At 44.0% G+C, this 24,662-nt stretch overlaps 1 protein-coding gene across 1 annotated transcript in view; it reads right to left on the bottom strand.

Annotated features, from left to right (window-relative positions):
* Window positions 1–5,332: 5,332 nt before the first annotated feature.
* The window catches only part of THEGL (theg spermatid protein like), a 40,924-nt gene continuing 21,594 nt past the window's right edge, over window positions 5,333–24,662 (bottom strand). The window contains exons 6-9 of the mRNA XM_055139994.1: window positions 15,779–15,893; window positions 10,774–10,905; window positions 7,080–7,255; window positions 5,333–5,450 (exon numbers count right to left, since the gene is read on the bottom strand). Of these exons, the coding sequence (XP_054995969.1) occupies window positions 5,333–5,450; window positions 7,080–7,255; window positions 10,774–10,905; window positions 15,779–15,893 (541 nt within the window). The remainder of the gene's footprint in view (window positions 5,451–7,079; window positions 7,256–10,773; window positions 10,906–15,778; window positions 15,894–24,662) is intronic.

The raw sequence follows: 24,662 nt of genomic DNA, 5'->3' as shown, positions 1-24,662 counted from the left end.
TTTATGTATTTTTTTTTTTTGCTTTTTGGGTCACACCTGGTGATGCACAGGGGTTACTCCTGGCTCTGCACTCAGGAATTACTCCTAGCAGTGCTCAGGGGACCATATGGGATGCTGGGGCTCAAACCGGGGTCAGCCGCATGCAAGGCAAATGCCCTACCCACTGTGCTATCGCTCCAGCCCCCTATTTCCATCACTTTAGAAAGAGGCTTCTAAGAACAGACTTCACCGCCCCCCGCCCCCGTCCCCAACCTCCTGGCACCTCTTCATCCCGTGTATAGCTGAGTCTAAACAAGGGTAATAATCAGGCAACTGGCCTGATGTTGTCTGAGGGGAAAAATAACAACAACAACGACAACAAAACAGTGCCAGCTCAGGTCTAAGGCAGATCCCAGCCAGCAGGGTTGTTTTGCTCCCGGGAGCCGAGCAGCTGGCCGCAGGAAAGAGCAATCCTTTGGCATTCCTGTCCGGGACAGTGCTCTCATTCCTTCCATCTTCTCTCATGAGGAATCTGCCCTGCTGTCCAGTCCTGGTACGAAATACTTATTCCATAAAAGCACATGACTGTCTGTCCCGACGATAAGGGGCCTCCCCCTGCTCCTTCCCCTCCTTTGCACCATGCATTCCTGAGTAGCAGGGGTGGGGGCTGGGTGGGGGGACAGGTATGGAGAGGAAAAGAAAAGTCAAAACACAAAATCACAATCTCCTTATGAACAAAGTGAGTGTATTCATTTGAGCACCTGTTTAAAACTTATTTATAGATATTGAAAAAAAAAGAACTTAGTAAGGTAGACATACAGTCCACAAGTGCGGGCTAAATGCAGTTTCACTGCATGGATTGACATGAGACACTTTGGCTCAGAGGGGCCACAGCAGCACCGGACACAGGAACCGGACCAAAACCAGCCTGGTCTCTGCTCTCACCGGAAGTTGCCAAAGCATCCATCCTCTGATCTTCCGCTGGGCTTCCAAGGAAACCCTCCCCCGATTTACTGGCCCATCTCCTTTAACCTCAATGAAGAAATGCTCAACCCCCAGCCCCACCTTGGTTAAAAAGGTGTGAAAGGGAAGTGAATCCTTCAGGAGACCCCTCCCACAATCTGGAGACTAAAGAGCATTAGGACCGCACTCCTGGAATAATAAAATCTGTAATTGTTGGCTGGGGTTTAAAAAAAAAAAGCACATTTGACACTCATGCTAAATGTTATTTTCAGAGACCTAAAAGTTCCTCGTAGGACTATCTTTTAAATTAGAACCATAGTATTAACTAGTTTGACTGATCTTATTAATATCAATTGTCAGATTTAAACTTCCTCTCTTAAGTTTTATTTGCTCTATAGAGGTGCTTTTGCAACCCTTTGTTCTAGCATATTATATATTTTTTCCTAATATATTTATACCATCATGATACAAATATTTAATAGGATTAGTAGTAAGATCTTCCCAATTGTAGTCATAGTAAATGTTTACAATAACCATTGCAATTAATATTAAAATCACTCATAAGATTTCAATGACTTTAAATCATCATAGTTCTGACCCTAAGACTAGAGAACTATGGTTTGCCAACTAAAGGGGAACTCCAGGTGGCAGGGAGCTTCAGAGAACCATTTTAAGCACATGACCTTACACCTCTGGACAATAGTTCTATATCATACTCTATTTGTGAGGACCCAGAGTCAATATAAAAGATTACTTTAAGCAGATGACATTTGGAGGAGAAGAACAACCAGTGATACTCTGGGGTTACTCCTAGATCTGCACTCAGAAATTACTCCTTGCAGTGCTCAGGGGGACCATATGGGATGCTGGGGATCAAACCCGGGTTGGCTGCGTGCAAGGCAAGTGCCTTACCCACTCTGGCCCTTAAGCAGATGACATTTTGAAACTAATTTTTATTTTGTTTTGTTGGGGCGCATACCTGGTGATGCACAGGGGTCACTCCTGGTAGGCTTAGGGGGAAACATATGAGGTGCCAGGAATTGAATCCAGGTTGGCTGCTCACAAGACAAGCACCTTCCCCATGGAACTGTCTTCTATGGCTCCTATGCTGAAGACACTTGAGATTCAACAGATCCAGGAAGAATTCTCCATGCTTCCCTTGCGACCAGCAACACTGGTCTTGTCCTCTCAGGGGACACTCACCTCACGGCACAGAAAACAGACCCTGTTCCTGCCTAAACACACATGATCACTGACATACGTGGTGCTAGGGGTGGAATCCAGGACCCGTGCTGCCCAAAGCACACTCTGGCCTTATGTCTCCATGGCCTGCATGTGTCCTGGCCTCATGCACTCTCTCTTCACCAACCCTGGACTGCACAGGACAGAGGGTCACTCCCTGGCCTCCACGGTGCTGTTGGCTTGCCAAGCCCAGACTCGGGTGCTCACGAGTTCTCTCAAGCCCGGGCACACCTGTCTGCTTAGATAATCAAACAAAGATAGTATGTGACTTGGGGTCCCTGTTGCTTCCCATTGGTGTCCCCCCCTTTGGGCCACAGCTCCCCGCCCACTCACAGGGCAGCTGCCTGCCTCCATCATGACATTTCTGGATTCACAGAGTGACTTGGCCTCTGCTCCTTCCTGAGACCAGCTGCTTCTCCCTGCATCCGCCTCTCTGTCCCCGGCCCTCTGCCTGCCTTGTCTTGCACCTCGGCCCGGGATGCCCCACCCTCTGGAGGTTCTAGCAGACCACACCTTGGCAACAGGGAGCAGGCAGGCAGGTCACTGCAGGCTGCTATGGGTGGGGGAGTGTTCCTATGTGGCAGCCCCTCCCAGGTGGAAAAGAAAGACCCACACAAGCCAGCAAAGAGCATGTGCCTTCACGTGCTCTCTTGAGCAGTCTGTGGTATGCCTGTTGCCAACAGTGGCCCTGGGCCAGGATCTCCCCTCTAGGTAACCAAACCCTCTGGCGGGCAGTGGGGCAGTTGGATGATGTGGTCAGCTCAGTCTTGTCAGCAACCAGCACACTCCTTGGTCGGCCAACTGTAGGCCACTAGTTCAGATTTGCCCTTGCTTGGCCCCCACAAGTCACACCTAAAGGGACTTTACCCACTGACCACAGAGAAAGATGTCTAGCTGCTCATTTAGCCAACCTGGGATCCAGAACATGCTCACACCAAGGGGAGCCCACCAGTTGCAATCAGAACCACTCCTTTCGAAGGCAGCTGGGATAGAGAAGGGATCACTAAGACACTGATGGTTGGAGGAATCGTTTGGGATGGGAAATGTGTGCTGAAAGTACAAAAAGGACCAAACATGATAGCCTCTCAGTATTTGTGTTGTAAGCCATAATGCCCCAAAGTAGAGAGAGAGTAGAGGGGAAATTGTCTGTCATGGAGAAGGGAAGGGTGGGAAAGGGGGGTATACTGCGGACATTGGTGGTGGGGAATGTGCACTGGTGGAGGGATGGGTGTTTGATCATGGTATGATTGTAACTCAGACATGAAAGCTTGCAACTCTATCTCAAGGTGATTCAATAGAAACAAACAAACAAAGTGGAAAAAAAAAAAAGAGAACAACTTCTTTGTTCCAATCACTCATTTCAGGAAGTTGCTAACCTGCTGAGTAACAAACAGTCCCAAACCTAATTGCTTACATCACGGACCACTTTCCTTCTGATCATTCGGTGGGTGAGTGGGAGGTGGGGCTCAAGCTGAGGTCAGGTGCTCTCTTTGTTCATGATCTTTCTAAGTGAGTCCATGCTTCCCAGGAGACCAGGGCAGAAGCTGCAAGGGTTTAAGGGGCCTGGGCCAGGCACTTCCACCCTGTCACTTCCACCCCATTCACAAGTTACAGGCCAGCCCTGAGTCAAGGAGGGAGGAAGCAGATGCCCTCTCTTGAGTGGAGTGTGCTTTCACAAGGACTGTGACTGGCATCACCAGTCAACTCCACTATCTAGAAAGTCATGTTAATAATAAATAATGGGACAGAGGGAGGGAGAGAGAGAGAGAGAGAGAGAGAGAGAGAGAGAGAGAGAGAGAGAGAGAGAGAGAGAGAGAGATCGCGCACAGTGGGTAAGGCATTTACATTACATGAAGCTGACTGGGGTTCAAACCTCAGCACTTCATATGGTCCTTTAAGCCTTGACAGGAGTAATTCAGAGCCTGAATGCAGAGCCAGGATTAAGCCTCAAGCTCTGTCAGGCATGGCCCAAAACTCAACCCATTCCTTGCCCCCCACCCCCCAGTTATGAATGACTAAGAAAACCAAGCCCATCCACCTGGCCCGGAGACTGTGCTAATATATTGTTGTCAAGAACCTACATTCATCTGTTTGGAGAGAATGTTTATTTTTCATTGCCTCTGCCTCCTTAAAAAGAGGCAGCATTGCCTAGAGAGGTGCCACCCTTATTTTTCTGTTCCCGGGGAGGCTGATTCTAGCAGGGGTGCATTTCTTCTTCCTGGATATCTGAGCACCTTAGGGAAAGAGCATCCTCTCTGATCTGGGGGGCGTGCAGAAGAGGAAGCAGTCATGTGCAGTGACTCCGTTTCATGCAGGAGGAGGGGTCTCCTCATTAATCTGTGTGGCACATCCAAATCAGTCTCCAAACAGCTTTACTGAGTGTCAATGGCTTGTTTTGAACTTCATCGGCCTGCATTTCTCAGGTGTTTTGGGGCAGGGAAAAGTGGCTGTCTCTTGGTCGAATCTTCAAATTTCAAAAGTGAAGACTATTGATCGGTCCTTTCTTGTAAGAAAATTTTGTGATTAGGGGGCAGGGGAGATAGTGCAGGAGTTAAGGCCTTGCATGCAACTGATCCATATTCCATACCTGACAGTGCATGGTGCCCCCCACACACCTCCAGGGGTGACTCCTGAGCACAGTGCCACAGGGAACCTCTGAGCACCTCTAGGTGTGACTGCAAACGCCAAAGAAAAGTTAGATGCTTTGTACCAGTTTGGTATAGGTTAAGATTCGCTGAGGCCTCGTTTCAGAATCAGCTTCCTTGGCCAGGGATGAGATTGTCTTGTCTTCATCTCCTCCCTCCCTGGGACCGTTGACACTTATGTCACCACTGCGGAGAGGCTGTAGGCTAATGAAAGGAGGCGTTTCTTCAGAAGCTCAACTGCACAGGAGGAGATAATGAAGTGAATAAGGCAAGTTATCATTCTTTCTTTTATTGCATGCTGGAGTCCCTACACCCTCCAAAGACAGGACCGTAGGCACTAGCAGCAACTGCCATGTGATGCTCACAGTGGTGTTTCAGAAGGTCTCATGTTGGGGTTCGGGGGGTGGGGGGGTGACAAACTATCAGTGCCAGAGTAAGGAACCAAGTCTACCATGTTCTAAATGCTAAAGTAGAGCTTGATTGATGGAGTTTTTCTGTTTCTGTTATGGCCGTGTAATAGGTATCGCCAATTCTTCAATCCGGTGACTACAGTGAGCTTTCAAAGCAGCTGGCTTGACTTTAAAGACTTCTGGATCATAATACACGATATGCATAGGAGACCTGAAATAGGAGGAAAAAGGAGTTCAACTTGAAATAAGATGAGCAGAAAAGGGAACTTAGATTTTTTTCGACAGCCACTCTCATGGCAGGCATTCTGTGACCTCCATCTGAATTCCAGAAGCACCCCACGAAACAGATAGTATGACTATTACATTACAAATAAGGGAAAGAAGACTCAGACAAGTTTAAGAATAGCCTGTGGCGATAACCAACATCTGCTCTTTCCACAGAAAGTTAATTCAGGAAATTTCTCAATAATCTGGGGATGTTGAAACAAGTCAGGCAGTCCCCCATCTTTAGCACATTACTACCAAATAATATTCTTGCCCTTGGGACAGAACCTTGAGCATCTGCTATTATTCTTTCCTTTAGTAAGTGAACAGAGCATGAATTTTGTGACATTTGATGTTAAACTTTGGTCTTCTTTCTAATGAAAAACATGCACTGCACTGCACTGCACTGTCCTCCTGTTGTCCATTGATTTGCTCAAGGGGGCACCAGTAATGTCTCCATTGTGAGACTTGTTGTTACCGTTTTTGGCATATGGAATATGCCATGGGTAGCTTGCCAGGCTCTGCCGTGTGGGCCGGATACTCTTGGTAGCTTTCCGGGCTCCAGCCCAATGAAAAACATTAACATTTAAAAATATTTTGTTTCTATAAGAAGAAGAGATAGCACAGGGGGTAAGGCATGTCCCTTGGCATGTGGCTGATCCTCATTTAATTCCCTGAGTCAAACGGTCCCCACAAACACCGCTAGGGGTCACTCCTGTCACTGAGCCAGAAATAGCCTCTGAGCACTGCTCAGAGTAGCCCAACTCCTACTCACTGTCAAAAGAGAGAAGTCATACTTCAATTTTTCCAGTGTCTGAGAAATTTTCTCAGTGATGCTTTAAATGTGGTACCAGGTATCATCCCCTGAAGGCAACAAACCGAATCAAATTTCTGGGAAGTTTAGAAGTGTCCCCATGTCATAAGATGGCATTACCCTTCTAATGTATTTGAAATAGGTCATACATGCCCATATGATAAAAACATTAAATATAAAATCTGGGCTGGAGAGAGTACAGAGAATAAGGTGCCCTGCATGCAGCTGCTTTGAAACCTGAAACCCGAACCCCGAAACCACACATATCCCCTAAGCACTGCCAGGAGTGGTCCTGGAGCACTTCTAGGTATCACCCCACTCAAAAAAAAATTCTATTTAATGAGAAAAAAAAGTTTCTTTTCTTCCGTAGGCTCTAAAGGTAATCTTTGCTTCTACCTCCTTGTGTAGTCTTCTGAGATATTATAGACAAAAGGCACATGTATGTTCTCCTTACCCGACTTGTGTACTCTGCTCAGCACCTTGTTACACATAGCAGTTATACATTAGACAGCCCCATGTCCATATATAGAGATTTGTCTCCTCGATTTAAATGTCACTGAATTGACTAATCCTTTAACTATAGCCTTTTATTTATGTAGAAAGATCATAGATTGTTCATATTAAATGCAACCAGTAAGTGGTATTTTAAGAATCTTTCCAGGGCATCTACAATTCCTAGTCTGACCTTACTAAATCAATTTTCTCCTTTCCCCAGCACCCATCGCATCTTCTCCAGCCCCTATTAGTCTGAAATGAACTTACTTTGCACTTGGATGAGATAGTTCTTGAATCCTGGGAGATATTTTGGAATGAATAGCAGCATAAGAGACTGGCCAGTAGGCATCACGAGCAGGCATAAATTCTTCATGAAGAGGCCTAGCTCTTGCTAGAGATTGTATGCGGGGGCTAGGTATGGCTTGCAAAGCTGCCTGGGATATCTACAGTGGAAAAGAAAGGACACAAACACATATCCAAAATTTGGGGGCCATACCCAGCTACGCTCAAGGTTTACTCCTGGCAGTGCTGGGGAACCATAGTCGGTGACAGGTATCGAATATGGGATGGGCTGGTTGCATAGAAGGCAAATTTCTTTGCTCCTGCTCTATTTCATTAACCTACCATTTCTCTTCTTATAGTCTCAAGCGCCTCACTTACCTGTCTGATTGCATTCTTGTTTTATGACGAGATAATCTTTGTGGCACCATCATGCAGGGAGAGAGTGGGCATTTCAGATAGACTCAATTCCGAGCACTAGGCCCAGTTTCCTAGTGACTTCCCTCTATCACTCTTTTTTTTTTTTTTTGCTTTTTGGGTCACACCCAGCAAGGCTCAGAGATTGCTACTGGATTTGCACTCAGGAATTACTCCTGGCAGTGCTTGGGGGATCATATGAGATGCCGGGGATTGAACCCGGGTCGGCCGCATGCAAGGCAAACGCCCTCCCCGCTGTGCTATTGCTCCGGCCCCCCCTCTATCACTCTTAATCATCACAAAATGACACTATGACTTTGTGAAACTGAAGTCAGATTATTATAAACCTTCATTGGCTCCTAGCTTTATTAAGAAGAATGTTTCAGGGGCTGGAGTGATAGCACAGCGGGTAGGGAGTTTGCCTTGCACACGGCCAACCCGGGTTCGAATCCCAGCATCCCATATGGTCCCCTGAGCACCGCCAGGGGTGATTCCTGAGTGCATGAGCCAGGAGTGACCCCTGTGCATCGCCGGGTGTGACCCAAAAAGAAAAAAAAAAAAGAAGAACGTTTCAGGGATGAGATAATACAGGAAGTGAGGCAAGTTGCCTTGCATGAAGTCGACTCCAGTTCAATCCCTGACACTACATATATGGTTCCCCAGCATTGCCAGGGGTCACTCCTGAACACAGACCCAGGAAGAGCCTCTGGGCACTTCTGGGTATACTGTCTCTCCCTGTCTCTCTCTCTGTCTCTCTGTCTCTGTCTCTCTGCCTTTCTCTCTCTCTCTCTCTCTCTCTCTCTCAAACACACACACACACACACACACACACACACACACACACACACACACACATGCATCCAAATTCTGGCCCTGGAAACCCCAGAGTGGTCCAGTTTCATCCCACTTGTCTCTCCTCCATCACTATAATTCAAGTCACATAGGCCACATGACTCTGCTCCTTCCATCTCCCACCCTGGTACTTCCACTTGAAATCCTCCTTCCTCAACCTTGGCAGAGCTGCTTCTCCATCTGACGAGTCTCTAGATTAGAGCATCAAATCCTTTAGGAGTTCTTCCCTGACTTTCAAAAGCAAATCTGAATAATTGCCCTCTTCTACAGTATCTACTTAATTTACCTAGCACTTACCAACCCCTGAATTACCTCTCTCATCTGCCTGTTGATATATTTATTTTCTGCTTCTCCTCATTCCAATCCAAACTGAAGGAAGTTCTTGTGGGTGATCAGCAGAATCAGGGCCTCCATATAATTTGTGCTGAATAAAAACACCTCTCTAGGAGACCGGAATGATAGTAGAGTGGGTAGAGTGATCCCCCAGCAACCCATATGGCTCCCAGAGCACTGCCAGGAGTAATTACAGAGAGCAGAGCTAGGAGTAACTTCTGAGTATTGCTGTGTGTGGCCCAAAAAACAAAACAAAAGAATACTACTGTGTTGCTTTATTGACAAAATAGTAAGGATGGCCAGTAGCTGGTAATCTTTCTTTTAAGTGCCCATTCAAAAGAATTAGGAGGGAAAAGAAATACCATGCCATAGTCCTAAAATTGCTCTGTATTTCACTTAGATAAACTGGCAAGGGGCTCTAAGAATAATATTTTCCAGGGGCTGGAGTGATAGCAAAGCGGGTAGGGCATTTGTCTTGCATACAGCCAACCGAATTTGATACCCTGCATCCCATATGGTTCCCTGAGCACTTCCAGGAGTGATTCCTGAGTGCAGAGCCAGGAATAACCTCTGAGCATTGCTGGGTGTGACCCAAAAAGCAAACTATATGTATATATATATATATATAAATTTTTATTTAAAGAACTGTGATTTACAAAGTTATTAATGGTTGGTTTTAGGCTAAATATTTTTTATTTAAAAAAATCTTTATGGGGACTGGAGCGATAGTACAGCGTGTAGGGCATTTGCCTTGCATGCAGCCAACCCAGGTTCGATCCTCAGCATCCCATATGGTCCCCTAAGCACTGCCAGGAGTAATTCCTGAGTGCAGACCCAGGAGTAACCCCTGTGCATCATTGGGTGTGAGCCCAAAAGCAAATAATTAAACCAAATCCAAAAAAAAATTTAGATTTTTATTTTAAGAAAAATATCCTAGAGCCTAGCAAGCTACCCATGGCGTATTTGATATGCCAAACACAGTAACAGGTTTCACAATGGAGACGTTACTGGTGCCTGCTCGAGCAAATCGATGAACAACAGGACGACATTGCTACAGTGCTCTCCTAGCCCCAAACAGAGGCTAGGATACGACCCAATAGTAAATCATGTGCCTGCCATGTATGAGACCATGAGTTTGACCCTCAGCATTGTACAAGCTATATCATTATCAATAACATCATCATCTCCAGTAACAGCAACAACATAACTCCCAAACAATCCTAGCAATTAAGATGCCTATAATCCACCCTTCCTTTTTTTTTTCTTGGCAAAGAAAGGAACATTAGAGGTATTTGGGGCTGGGGTATCATTCCCGGTACACACAGCCTGGTGTTGTGGGTCTCATGGTTTGCTGCAGGGGAGTTAGCAAGGTCACCCCAGTGTTGCCTGGGGGAGCAAAGTACCAGGCCTTGAACTCAGGTCTGGGACATACAAAGTATGAGCGCCATCCCTTTGAGCTATTTCTCAACCCCTACAATTGCCATTGCAGATCTCAAGAAGCTGGGGATAAAGTAATTTGTCCAAGGGTCACTAAGCTAGCCTCTGTCAATATCTCAAGACTCCTCCACACCCACCCACCCAGTATTGCTTCTGTAGCGTTGCCTTCCCCTACTAAGTAGCTCCTTCCCTAGCCTATTCCACCCCAAAGGCACTCATTTCCCATTGTTTTATTCCCAGAACTAATCACTTTCTGTTCTTTGCTTTATGTTCATTGTTCTGTCTTTACTAAAAGGAGCTCCAGTTTCTTCATTCATTGCCAATAGCACCTAGAAAACAGGGGCCTTTGCATCCTTGTTGAATAAATAGGACTCTAGGGGGTTGTCCCAAACAGAGCTAATCGTGGTAGTGGTGGTGGCGGGGTCTGATTTTATGACTCTAAAGTCCATGATATCGGCCCTGTAACCACCTTAATCACATCTTCATCTCTTTTTATATTTAGAAGGGTACGGCGGTGTCCACACCCAGTTGTGCTCAGGGCTTCCTCCTGGCTTTTCCAGTGACTTTGCCCAGGAGAGGCAGCACAGTAGCATAAGGTACCAACAGAAACTGAACTCAGGGCACCAAGAGCACAAAGGCTTACCGGACGGACGGGCAACTCGAGTTTTGCTCTTTCATAGCACAAACCCTCTATCTTCAGCCTGGGGTGGGCAAGGTCTATAATTCTTGGAGTGGCAATTGCTCTCAGGGCAGAAACAGAAATTTTGGCATCAATCTAGGGGAGGAAAGTGAAATTCCATTAAGTATTAAAGAATAAACATTTGCTGTAAGACTCTAGGTTTTTGTTTGGTTTTGTTTTGTTTGCTTTTTGGGTCACACCCGGCAATGATCAGGGGTTACTCCTAGCTTTGCACTCAGAAATCACTCCTGGCGGTGCTCAGGGGACCATGTGGGATGCTGGGAATCGAACCCAGGTCAGCCATGTGCAAAGCAAATGCCCTACCCGCTGTGAGATTGCTCCAGCCCCAAGACTCCAGGTTTGATCCCTTGCATTTCATGTTCCCAATAGTGCCACCAGAAATGACTCCCAAGCACAGGAAGCTCAGCTAGGCGCGGGCCTGAAAAAGCAACAACAAAAACCCTTCAGGCCTATTATAAGGTATAACATAGAGATTTTTAAGTGTCATTTAATATTAAGCATATTCTAATGGTCTACATAGGAGGTTAAAGTAAAATGTTCAAATGAAATCCAACTTCACAACGGATAAGTGTAAAGTATTTGCAAGTAGTTAAGATTGGAAATGAAATCAGGCATTCCTAAAGATATTTTTTTAAAAAATGGATTGCAAGGCCAAGAGATAGTACAGTGGGTGGGGGATTTACCTTGCATGCGGCCGAACCAGGTTTGATCCCTAGCATCCCTTGTGGTCTCCAAGCACCACCAAGAGTAATTCCTTAGTACAGAGCCAGGAGTAACGACTGAGCACCACCAGGTGTGGCCCCAAAACCAAAATAAATAAAATAAAAACAGGAAAATAAATAAAAATGGGTGGCCAATAATTTAAATTAAGTTCATACCTCTAAAGGTTCTTTTTAGCATACACGTACAAGGGCACCAAAAGGTCCACATTGCTGGTGTGGCAACATTTTCCCTAAAGCGCTATAAATTCTTTTTTCCTCCTTTATTCATATTTCATCTTTTAAATTATTTTTTATGAAAAACACCATGCCTTTACAAAGCTGTTCATTATACAGTTGTTTTGAGCATTTAGTTGTTCCAACACCACTGGTGTGACCTTCCCTCCACCAATATCCTGTTTCCCTCCCAATCCCAATCTGCTGCCTGAGGCACATAACAAGGAGCTTAAATTCTTTGCCATGTTTTGCGCAAAGGTGGGGTTTGTGACCTTGGTCGGTTCACCCCATCTTGGGGACCTGATGGCTCCTCCTTTCTGGGGTGGGGCCAGGAGGATCACTGTTTTGATGTGGAACTCAGCGTGGGCCGGAGCATCACCGTGGCACACTGCAGCCCCGAAGCCCCGGGCTCAAACCCTCTTCCGGCCCCAGCCTCCTACAGGCACACTTTACGGCACGCTGCAGAGGTGAGGTCTGTCCTCCTGCCCCTTGAATCTGGCCAGACCTCTAACTCCATCAATCAGCAGACTATGGCAGCAGTAATTTTGAAGATCCCCAGGCCAAATCCTGTAGAAACATGCAATTTCTGCCACATTATTTGAAAAGCCTTCAGAGCACTGCACTTTAGGGTATCACCTTCCCAGAGGCTCTATGCCGTGCCAGAGAGCTCTAAGCCACACCGGCTTGTTTGAGCTCTCAAAGATATTCCTAACACATCCAGTCTTCGAGTCAAAAAAACACTTGTGAGGACAAGTGTTGTCTTTTTAAAAAAAATTTTTTTTTAATTGAATCAACCATGTGGAAAGTTACAAAGCTTTCAGGTTTAAGTCTCAGTTATACAATGCTCGAACACCCATCCCTTCACCAGTGCACATATTCCACCACCAAGAATCACAGTAAACCTCTCCCCCACCTAGGACAAGTGGGTTGACTTTTATTTGCTCCCTTCCCACATGTCCCCTGGTGGAGCCCAACCCCCAACTGTGATGGTATTAGGAGTTAGAGGCCGTTAACTTTAGACGAAGTCATAAAGTTGGGTTTACAGAGATAGGACAGAGGATCTTGGTTCTATCCCTGGTCCTGTACATGGTTCCCTCAAGATCTGCCAGGAATGATCCTGGAGCACAGAGTCAGGAGTAATCCTTGAACACTTTCAGGTGAGTACCACCAAGGTGGAGGTAGTCTGCAAGGCAGACTCCTCATCAAGAAGAGTATCTGTAGCTGAACAGATAGAACAATGCACTAGCCAGGCTTGATCCTGAGCACCATCAGGACAGATCCCTGAGCACAGAGCCAGGAGTTAGCCCTAAGCACATCTGGGTGGTCCTCTGAGCCATCCAAAAGAAGAATAATGTATGTTGGCATTTGGACCTTAGATTTCTCCATACCCAGAACTGTGAGATATAAACATGTTGTTCCAATGCTCAGACTATGGCATTTTTCTATGGCAAAGAAGCTGACTTAAGGTGTGCAGAAGCCTTCCAAGATTCCAAGCCTCCCCCATTTCAGCAGACATAAAGCCATTGGCCATAATCCGGTTGACGCCCCAATTACCGGAATAGAGACAAAGCACACCTGCTTGCTCATTTCTGAGTCATAAAATCCTTGAGCCTTACAAAATAGTGGTGGCATTATCCTATTAGCTTTGGGGATGGTTTGAAACAAAGCCAAAGATAACCAAATCAAGCACTGAAGGATATCTTCCCTGTAGTGGCCCTAGATGATATATACTGTGCTTTGGAGTTGGTTTTATTGAAGGGTATTCATGATCTAAAGGGGACCAGGTAGCAGACAGGGGTAGAGATACTAGTAGTCCCAAGCATGTAGCCGGGGAGAGAGGGAAAAAAAGACTGAAGAGGTATTTTAGTGGATAAGCATAGTCAGGTTAATGGGCTGCTTCTAAGTTTTAATTCTTCTAAGGAAATTTAAGGAAAGAAATTATCAGCTTGGGCCTTTAAGTTTAAAGATGTGTTTAAGGAGTTAGGAAGCTTTCTAACTTACTAAATGCTAACTCTCCTCTAAAGTTACAGGCTTGAAAATTCTGAAAACCAAACTCAGTAGCAAATTCTTTGAGTCTGTGAATTACAGTGCAAATGAAATTCGCAAATGAAATTCGCAAAACATACAGTCCCCCCCCAAATAAGATTAGAGCAATGGTTTGAAGGAATGAAACCTCAACAATCGGACTGGGGCTAGATAGGCAGATTCCAATTAAGTAGGGGGGAACTTCAAATTTCTAAGCACTATTGGGGCTTCTCTGCATAGTCAGTCCTTTCTTCCCAGCCTGGGGAAGTTAGACCACTTGCCTGGAGAATCTGCAATGGCTTTTCCTGAAGTAGGAACTTCCAGGGAATGGCTGGCCCACCCCTACCAATTCCCAGAGCTTCAGATATTTGGTGTCACACACAAGTTCTAACTGTCCCGGCAGCCTTCCTTAGACTTTTTCACCACCTCCCATAATTGCTCACAGTTTAATATCACAAGACTCATAATGGTGGGGCTGGAGCTATAGCACAGCGGGTAGGGCGTTTGCCTTGCACGCACCTGGATTCGATTCCCAGCATCCCATGTGGTCCCCTGAGCACGGCCAGGGGTAATTCCTGAGTGCAGAGCCAGGAGTGACCCCTGAGCCTTGCTGGCTGTGACCCAAAAAGCAAAAAAAAATAAAAAGACTCATAATGTGTATAAAAATAAAAAGAAAAGGCGCGGGAGAGGAAAGGGATGCCTCACCGCACCGAGCCAGGCACAGGGCCTAGGGCAGCAGCTGTCTCTCCCGCCACCCGAGTTCGGTAGCCTCCAGCAGCTTCCCCCACCCCGGGGAGGTTGATGGCGAAGATGTGGCAGGCGAAGGAACGGAGCCAAGATGGTTGGTCTCACTTGCAGTTTATTCCAATCTTCCCTCTATACACTCTCCTCTGGAATTCTCCCTCTGCCCCCTCATACAGCTACCTTAAATCTCCCTGTCCCCCAGCAGCCTGGGGCTTATCTAAAGGTGTGGTTACAATCCATACGGGGTATAGTTCTATCCCTTAGGGGAATGCCTTCACTAGGACAGAATCTCTCTTTCAGCAGGAGGACCCACCCAAGGGCAGAGTCCCATGAATGTGTTTCTCTTCTCCTCAGCCAGCAAACATATAAGAATTCATAATATTAATCATTTTGTATGGACACAATAAGAGATGCATTAAAGCTTATAGAATTGCTCTCCTGGGGCCATCTCAATCTACAGTGCTCAGGCCAGATCAGTCTTTCCTATCCCTGGCAGGGTCCCAGTCTCATAATTACTATTGGATCATGACAGCATTTGTCTATGATCAAGCTCTTAACTTATAGTTAAGAATTAGGCACTTTGGCCAGGCCCATCTCGATGCCAGGGTAGCACATAACTCACCGCTTGCCCTGGATCCTTCCCGTCCCACGTCGGGGACCCTACTTTGGGGTGCTAGGAACTGAGGGCAACTGAGGCTTAAGTGGAGAAAGCAGATGCCCAGAAGGGAATAATATTCGAGGCCAATTAAGTCTTAAGTTATAAAAACATAATATTGTCTTCTTGTGTCTATACAAAAAAGACATAGCTTTAAAGTAAATTATTCAAAAGGCATAAAGAGGAGAGAAAGGCAATGTTATAATATTCAGTGTCCTAGGAAGTTCTGACCTTACCAATTAACAGAGTTTGATTAAGGGAAGAGCAGATAAACTGGTAGAAATGGTTACAGATAAACAAAGGAATGGGAGTGACTCGGGAGCACTTTGATGGGTGTGACTGATAAACCTAAGCTCCTAGTGGCAAGGGGGAAAGGACAAACCAATGATATCCAACAATAATGGTTCAGCTTCTTGGATCAAGACTGGACTCACCCATTAGACACAGAGAGGGAAGGAGAAAAGTTCAGTTGATAAGAAGGGAAAATGAAGAAGAAAAATAAATAAACACCAAAAAGTATAGAGGAGTCACAGAAATGTTATGTTACAAAGTCCACTATAGACATTTTCTTTCCCACGGGCCAACTTACTTTTCTTGGAGGTACATAGTTTGGATCTATGTCTTTGGCTATTGAGAGTCTTAATATTCGAGGGGAAGGGTCAGATAGTCGTAAGGATCTTCTTTTCACTTGATCACCAAAGTGACTATACACAAATGGAACATAAAATAGTATAATCAGTGGAGAAACAACAACTGCATTTTTTATTTACTACAATCAAACTCCAACCAACTATGTATGCATTATTTATATCATTGGATCATCTCTCCCATAATTAATATTGCTTTCTGAAAAATTGTTTTTTTTCAAATTTTTCTTTACAATGCACATTCTTATTGTGGTACAGTAGATGTAAATCTGACTGTGCATATCTGAAACCAAAATTTTATGAAACAGGGACTAAAGAGATAGTACAGCAGTTAGGGTGCTTGCCTTGGACGCAGCTGACCCAGGTTCAATCCCTGGCATCCTGTATGCCCCCCTCCCACCCCCACACACCACCATGTGTAATTCCTGAGTATAGAGCCAAGAGTAACCCCTGAGGACAGAGCCAGAAATAAGTTTGGGGCCCAAACTACTCCACCCCAACTTTTATGAGACAATACTTGCCTTATGCAGTGAATTTAGGTTTTTCTTAATTTTTATTGAACAAAACTGGGATAGATTTGTGGTTCTTCTATAGATGGAGACTTGAAATTAAAAAGGAAACACTTCATTTTCTACCAAAACCTCATATTAAGTCCTCCAAATAAAAATGCTAATCCACACAAAGACACTCCCCATCATATCATGAGCTGGCCATAACTGCCAACAATTTGGTTAACTCTCATAGGTTGTTCTTCATGTATTCCTTTCCCAGAGTAAAAACAACTAAGTAATCAGTAAACACACAAACTTAATAGAGAAAAGGGATACATTGTAAGAGTAGTTGCTAAGTTTTTATACATCTACTGTATCACATATAATTATATATTACATAAAACAATATACTATGGTGAGTATAATAATATACCACACATGGTGGTGCTCAGAGCTTACTTCTGGCTCTGTGCCCAGGGATCACTCCTGATGGTGCTCAGGGGCCATATATGGTATAGGGATAGACCTGGGGTTGGTTACATGCAAGTCAAGAAGTTCATCTTCATACTTCCATTCTGACCCCTGTACTATGTTTTCTAAATTTTAAAATATCATAGAATGACTCTTTAGAATCTGCAATGGAGTGGATCAGACATACTCATAAGTATGTGCAATCATCACCAATAATTTTAAGATGTTTTCATCAAACCAAGGGAAATTTCCTATTATTAATAGTTCCTCATTATTACTCCCCCACCAAAGCCCAGGAAACTACTGATATTTTCTATCTCTATGGAGTTGCTTAGTTTGGAAATTTCTAGGAGATGGTATCATAAAAATACGTAGTCTCACGTGTCTAGCTTCCTTCGCTTAGCATGTTTCAAGATCCATATATCAATATGTCATACCGCTTTATGGTTGAATAATGTTCCATGGTATGGATTTGCCACACTTTGCTTATCCATGCATCCACAAATAGACATTTGAGTTGCTTCACCTTTTGACTATTATAGAATTATCTGTGAGTATTCATGTACAAGTGTGTAGAGAACATTTTCAGTTCTTTGAGGTACATTCCTCAGAGTAGAACTTCAGATAATATTACAACTTTATATTTTGCATTTTGAGTAAGTGGGAAAGTTTTCCAAGTAAGCAGAAATTTTAGGTCACCATAAATAATATTTGGTTTTTGGGCCACAGGGTTTACTCCTGGCTCTGCATTCAAGAATTACTCCTGGCATGCTTGGGGAACCATATGGGATGCCAGGAATCAAACCTGGGTTGGCTGCATACAAGACAAATGTCCTACCCACTTTACTATCACTATGGCCCTCTGTTTTCTGTATATTAAACTGTTGGTGTTATAATTATTAATGCCATTCTTAGAATAGGCGTATAGTAACTCTTTATTTTAATGTGTTTTCAAAATTACTAATAATGTTAAATATTTTTTAATGGGCCTATTGGCCCTTTGTATATCTTCTTTGGAAAACTATCAAATGCATTCCCAATTTAAAAATATAATGGATTGGGGGGCTGGAGGTATAGCACAGCAGGTAGGGCGTTTGCCTTGCATCCGGCCGACCCAGGTTCGATTCCCAGCATCACATGTGGTCCCACGAGCACCGCCAGGAGTAATTGCTGAGTGCAGAGCCAGAAGTAATCCCTGAGCATCGCCGGGTATGACCCAAAAAGCAATAAATAAATAAATAAATAATGGGTTAGGACTGGAGCTATAGCACAGCGGGTAGGGCATTTGCCTTGCATATGGCTGACCCGGGTTCAATTCCCAGCATCCCATATGGTTCCCCGAGTACTGCCAGGAGTAATTCCTGAGTGCAGAGCCAGGAGTAACCCCTGTGCATTGCCAGGTATGACCCAAAAAGAAAAAAAAATTTGATTTATGTATATATTTCTAAAATCTTCTCTATTTTCTGAATGTTAGTCCCTGAACAGATTGACAACCATTTGCAATATCTTCCCCCAAATTGTGGATCATCTTTTCTGTCTCCCAATAGTATCTTTTGATGCAAAAATGTGTTTGCTTTAAAGTAGGTTCATTTATTTGTTTTGGTCACATGATTTTGGTGTCATGTCTAGGAAAACATTGTCTCATTCAAGATGTCAGAGATCTATCCCTTTGCTTTCCAGTAAGAGTTTTATAGTTTTAGCTCTTAATAATTAGCTCTGTGAGCTATTTTGAGCTCATTTTTTTTAATATGGCATGAAACATATACAAAACCCTATTCCTCGGCATGTGAAGAGACACGTGGAGAGAGAGAGACAGAGAGAGACAGAGAGAGAGACACAGAGAGAGAGACAGAGAGAGAGAGTGAGAGAGAGAGAGGGAGAGAGAGAGAGAGAGAGGGAGAGAGAGAGAGAGAGAGAGAGAGAGAGAGAGAGAGAGAGAGAGAGAGAGAGAGAGCACCTGCCCAAAATAGCCATACCCTAAGGGAAAATACAGGCACCTCCAGATTGGAGTGCTGTAAGTGTGAGCTTACACAGAGACCAGCACCATTTGTTTAATAGATCATGGGGCTGAGTGATAGTACAGCAGGTAAGGTGTTTGCCTTACACATGTCCAACATAAGTTTGATCTTCTGCATTCCACATGATCCTCCAAGCCCCTCCAGGAATAATTCCTGAGCTCAGAGTTAGGAGAAAACCTTGAGCACTGCTGGGTGTGGCCCCCCCCCAAAAAAATTAAAAAGTGAAAGATTCAGGGTCGAAGTGATAGTACAGCGGGTAGGGTGTTTGCCTTGCACACGGTCAACCCGGGTTCAATCCCTGGCATCCCATATGGCTGCCCCAGCCCCGCTAGGATTTAATTCCTTACTGCAGAGCCAGGAGTAACCCCTGAGCATTGCTGGGGCTGACCCAAAAAGAAAAAAAACAGTGAAAGATTCATTCTTTCTCAATTAAGTTATGATAGCGGCCTTGTCAAAAATCAGTCAACCCTATGATTCTTTCCTGTGCTTCTTGAATTGGCTGGTGGGCTGCTCTAAAGAGAAAAGAGTGAAATATAAGGCCCGTGTTTACATAGTATATTTGCTGGCAGGCCATGCATGTCTTCATCAAGCACTTGTTTCTCCCCCCCTCAGTTCTCCTTCCTAACAAGCTTGACTGTGTTTCCAGGATACAGAAGATTTTGTTTTCAATTTTAATTGTATTAAAGAACCGTGATTTACAAAGTTATTGGTAGCTGAGTTTTAGACATAAAATGTTCTAGCACCAATCCCACCACCTGTATCAGCTTCCCTCCACCAGTGTTCTCAAGTTCACTGCCGCCCTCCCCCACAGCAACTCCCAGCCTGCAACCTTGACAGGCACACTTTTAAGTTTGGGAGTTGTAGTTTGGATCAGTGTGGCTGGTTCTGTGATTTGCATCTATAGCTACATCACCCCTGCATGTTACCAATGTATACCCGAGGCCCCTGATCTCTGCTTGCCTATTACTTCCTGGTATTATCTTCTTACTTTTGCCCTTGACTGATAAGAGCCTAGTTAGAGGTTATTTTCTGACCAAAAAAAAAGAAATGATAGGGGGCTGAAACGATAGCACTGGGGGTAGGGCATTTGCCTTGCACACAGCCGACCGGGGTTCAAATCCCAGCATCCCATATGTTCCCGAGAACCGCCAGGAGTAATTCATTCCTGAGTGCAGAGCCAGAAGTAACCCCTGTGCATCACCAGGTGTGACCCAAAAACAAAACAAAACCAAAAAAATGACAGGATGACCGGAGATAGATATCACATAATTTGAAAGCACAGATATCATTAGCCAGGGAAAAACAGTGCTTTGGACTTCAAAAACTCCTGGGTGGATTTTTGTATTAAGCTATCAGCAGGTGTTAATAATAATGAGCTCAAACTACCAAAGGTTATGTTCCGTAGCAGAGTCTAATCAAAGCAGGGAAACAGACTTTTAGGAAAATTGAAAGCTTTAGCACTCAAAGAGGTTTCAATACACGAAACATGAAAAACATACTTCTCTGGGGCTGGGGAGATAATAGAGAGAGTGGAGACTTCCCCTGCCTGCAGCTGACCCAGGTTCCACACTCAGCACCACATGTGGGCACCTAGCACTGCCAGGACTGAGTGCAGAGTCAGAACTAAGCCCTAAAGACCACGAGGTATGCCCCGCCCCCCTAAAATAAAATAAAATAAAATACTCAGGTCATTAAAAAAATAATGAGGTTTAAAATGTTAATGCAGGGGTTAAAGTGCTAGTCTTGCATGCAAGATCCTGATTCCATCACCAGCACGAGATGGTCCACCAAAGCCTCCTCACTTCTCCTCCCAAATAAGTAGCAGTAAGATCTTCCTCTGGTTTATAAATATCTTTACATAACTTCCAATATTTTACCTATAGTTTGGTCAAATTTTTTCGATTTTTCTAATAAACAAACAGATGAAATTTTGTGTAAGAATTGGGCCTCTTTTCCTGAATTCTATGATAGAAAAGGTTGTCCAGCCCAATCTCTCTGGAAGCAGGAATCTTTTCTAAAGTCCAGGTAAAATCACCACTCAGGCCAATATTTGAATACTCTCAGGGATAGAGACTTATTTTTCTAAAGGAAAGTTTCTACTACGGGATAGCTCATCCGAAATATTTCTATATGTAGCTGACATTTGTTGCTCTGTTCCTTGTTCTACTCATAGTTCCCAGCTCTAGGATCAGCATAAAGCACCTTTGCTTTCTCTCTCAGGTTTCAACCTTTGAAACATGTGAAGATGCTTTTCTGGTCTCTTTAAATTTATTATTTCCCTTAACTTGTTCATTTAACGTAGTTCCCAGAAGCTTTAACATCTCAGTCATCTTCTTCTGTATAGTCTCAAATGTATTATCAGTTTCTTAAGTCTAGTATCCCGCCTGCATGGCAGAGCCTGGTAAGCTACCCGAGGCATATTCGATATGCCAAAAACAGTAACAAGTTTCACAATGGAGACGTTACTGGTGCCCACTCGAGCAAATTGATGAACAGATGACAGTGCTACAGTGCTACAGTATCCATTAGTAGACACATATATCTAAAGAATCCTGACTAAAGTACTAGAGAAAAATACTATGACATCCCAGGAAGGTACATATTCTGTTTATGCCATCTGACATTTTCCAAAAACCACATTACAATCTTAGCTCCAATATAGAAGATATGGCCTAAACTATATTTCTTTCAATTTATTTGGGTGGCAAGAGGGGCTGGGATCACTTTTACTCCTGTCAGTGCTCAAGGAACCATATGCAGTATCAGAGTTCAAACTTGGATTAGCTATGCAAAAATGCCTTAACCTTTCTACTCTCTCCAGCCCCTAGACTTTTCTTTAAAGAGAAGAATTTTAAGCAAGTGGGGCCAGAGTGATAGCACAGCAGGTAGGGCTGCACACGGCTGACACAGGTTCGATCCCCGGCATCCCATATGGTCCACAAGCACTTCCAGGAGTAATTCCTGAGTGCAGAGACAGGAGGAACCCCTGAGCATCACTGGGTGTGACCCTCCCCCCAAAAAAAAGAAAAAGAAAAAAAAGAATTTTAAGCAAGTGGAGTTCATGCCAATTTAATCAGCTTAATCAAGTACTACTGAACAAATAGTAGTACTCTTACATTATTTAAAAAAAAAAGAATTTTAAGCAAAAGTAGAGGATTTGAACATCAGAAACAAAAGAAAACTTTAATACATACATTAAGGTTTGTATAATAGATCTGCACATGCAAAAATCTGTAATGCTTCATTGCATATTTCCTATTAATTGTGACAGTGATAAGTTCAGTGTGAATTTTAATTTCACAATTTGAACATACTGTTATTGATATTTTTTTTTATTTACAATGGTTGCAATACTTGATTTTGTACCCTGATCCTTTGAAACATGAGTAGATATTTATTTAAGAAGCCAAATATCTAAAATCTGAAGAGGGGTTGGGATCTATACCCAAAACATACAAATGTTCATTCAAAAAATATATATAGTCACATCAATGTTCATGGCAGTGAACAATAGTCAATAGTCATTGTACAATAGTAAGGATGTGGAAATAAGCCAAATGTCCAACAACAGATGAATGGATAAAGAAGTTGTAGTGGGACCAGAGGGATGGTACGGTGGGTTGGGCACTTGCCTCACATGCAGCTGACCTGGACTCAGCTTTCGGTACGTCAGAAGGTCCCCTAAGCCTCACTAGGAGCAATGCCTGAGACAGAGCCAAGAGTAATCCCTAAGCAATGCTGGGTGTGGGCCACCTCTCAAAAAAATGATGATGTGTATATACATATCACTTGTATCACTTGTCATCCCATTGATCTTCGATTTGCTTGAGCGGGCGCCAGTAACATCTCCATTCATCCCTGTTGAGTGCTAGTGTAGCCCAATGGTATCTGCTCGCTCCAGGAACAGGAAGAGCCTCAAAACATTCATTCAGGGTTTTGACGAAGAAGTCTGACCATCCTGTGGAATCCAGTCGGTAACAGTTCTAGTCCAGCAGTGGTCTCTGAATCGCATTACATGTCCGGCCCATCTGATTTTTGATGCCTTGGCAAACGAGACAGCATCCCTGATTCTGGACCATTGACAGAGGTCAGAACTCCGGATTCCTTCTCTCACTTGAGTGAAACATAATACTCCAAGCATAGCTCTTTCGATTCCTCTTTGGGATACCCAAATGGCATTCTCATCCTGTTTTCTTAGGGCCCAGGTCTCTGAGGCATATTTTAGTGCAGGAAGAATGATGAAGTCAAAAAGATGTGCCTGGAGCCGGAGGTTCTTGTCCTCTTAACTACTTCTTCGATGCTCTTGAAGTTGTTCTGCACTGCTCTCTTCCTCCTGCACAGTTCTGGCCAAGTTGTTCCTCATGTTAAGTTCTTGACCCAGGTACACATAGCTGCTACATTCGGAGATGTTCATTCTGCTGAGAGCAAATGGAATGTCAGGAACTAGTTCGTTTTTCATGAACATTGTTTTGCTGAGATTCAGCTGCAGTCTGACCTTTCCACACTCATGGTTGAAGTCAGCCAGCATTTGTGTCACTTGGCTAATCTTTGGTGTCATGAGAACGATGTCATCAGCGAAGCAGAGATAGTGTCGTTGCTGACTGTCTATCTTCACTCCCATCCCTTCCCATTCCAGTTGTCGCATGACGTTCTTGAGGGTGGCAATGAAGAGTTTCAGTGAAATGGTATCGCCCTGCCAAACCCCTCTCTTTAGGTTAATGATCACTTCCTTGTAGAATGCTGAGATCCTGGTGGTGAATCCATAATACAGCTCACGGAGGATCTTGATGCACTGAGTTTGAACACCCTGTTTAGCTAGGGCTTCAATGACCACTTCAGTCTCAAAAGAATCAAAGCTTTCTTTTTCTTTCTTTCTTTCTTTCTTTCTTTCTTTCTTTCTTTCTTTCTTTCTTTCTTTCTTTCTTTCTTTCTTTCTTTCTTTCTTTCTTTCTTTCTTTCTTTCTTTCTTTCTTTCTTTCTTTCCTTCCTTCCTTCCTTCCTTCCTTCCTCTCTCTCTCTCTCTCTCTCTCTCTCTCTCTTTCTTTCTTTCTTTCTTTCTTTCTTTCTTTCTTTCTTTCTTTCTTTCTTTCTTTCTTTCTTTCTTTCTTTCTTTCTTTCTTTCTCTCTTTCTTATTGAATCACCGTGTGGAAAGTTTCAAAGCTTTCAGGCTTAAGTCTCAGTTATACAATGCTCAAACGCCCATCCCTTCACCAGTGCACCTATTCCACCACCAAGAACCACAGTAAACCTCCCCCCAACACCCCCACCCCCCACCCTGTCTGTGTAGCTGATAAATTTCACTTTACTTTCTCTTTACTTTGATTACATTCAATATTTCAACAAAAAACTCACTATTATTGTTTGGTCCCCAAAGTCGGACCTGCCGGGCTGGAGAGATAGCACAGCGGGTAGGGCGTTTGCCTTGCACGTGGCCGACCCGGGTTCAAATCCCAGCATCCCATATGGTCCCCTGAGCACGGCCAGGGGTAATTCCTGAGTGCAGAGCCAAGAGTAACCCCTGTGCATCGCCAGGTGTGACCCAAAAAGAAAAAAAAAAAAACCAAAAAACCAAAGTCGGACCTGCTGGAAAAGAAGCATTTGATAATTTGTTTTCCATCGCTGAGAATGAAGAGATATGAGGTCGTGTGGCCAAAATAGCGGTTGCAAGATTTTGGATTTCTGTATTTTAGTATTTTAGTAACTAAGTCCAGAGAAATTTCTGCCAGAAGTTGTGTCATTGCAAGCTCATACCTCTCTGCTACTTTATATTCCACATATGAGTGCAAACTTTCTATGTCTGTCTTTTTCTTTCTGACTCATTTCACTCAATCAAAGGCCTTCTTTA

This window comes from Sorex araneus, chromosome 5 (assembly GCF_027595985.1).
Source record: "Sorex araneus isolate mSorAra2 chromosome 5, mSorAra2.pri, whole genome shotgun sequence".
Taxonomy (NCBI): domain Eukaryota; kingdom Metazoa; phylum Chordata; class Mammalia; order Eulipotyphla; family Soricidae; genus Sorex; species Sorex araneus.
Note: the sequence above shows the minus strand (reverse complement) of the source record. Positions and strands in the feature narration are given on the sequence as shown.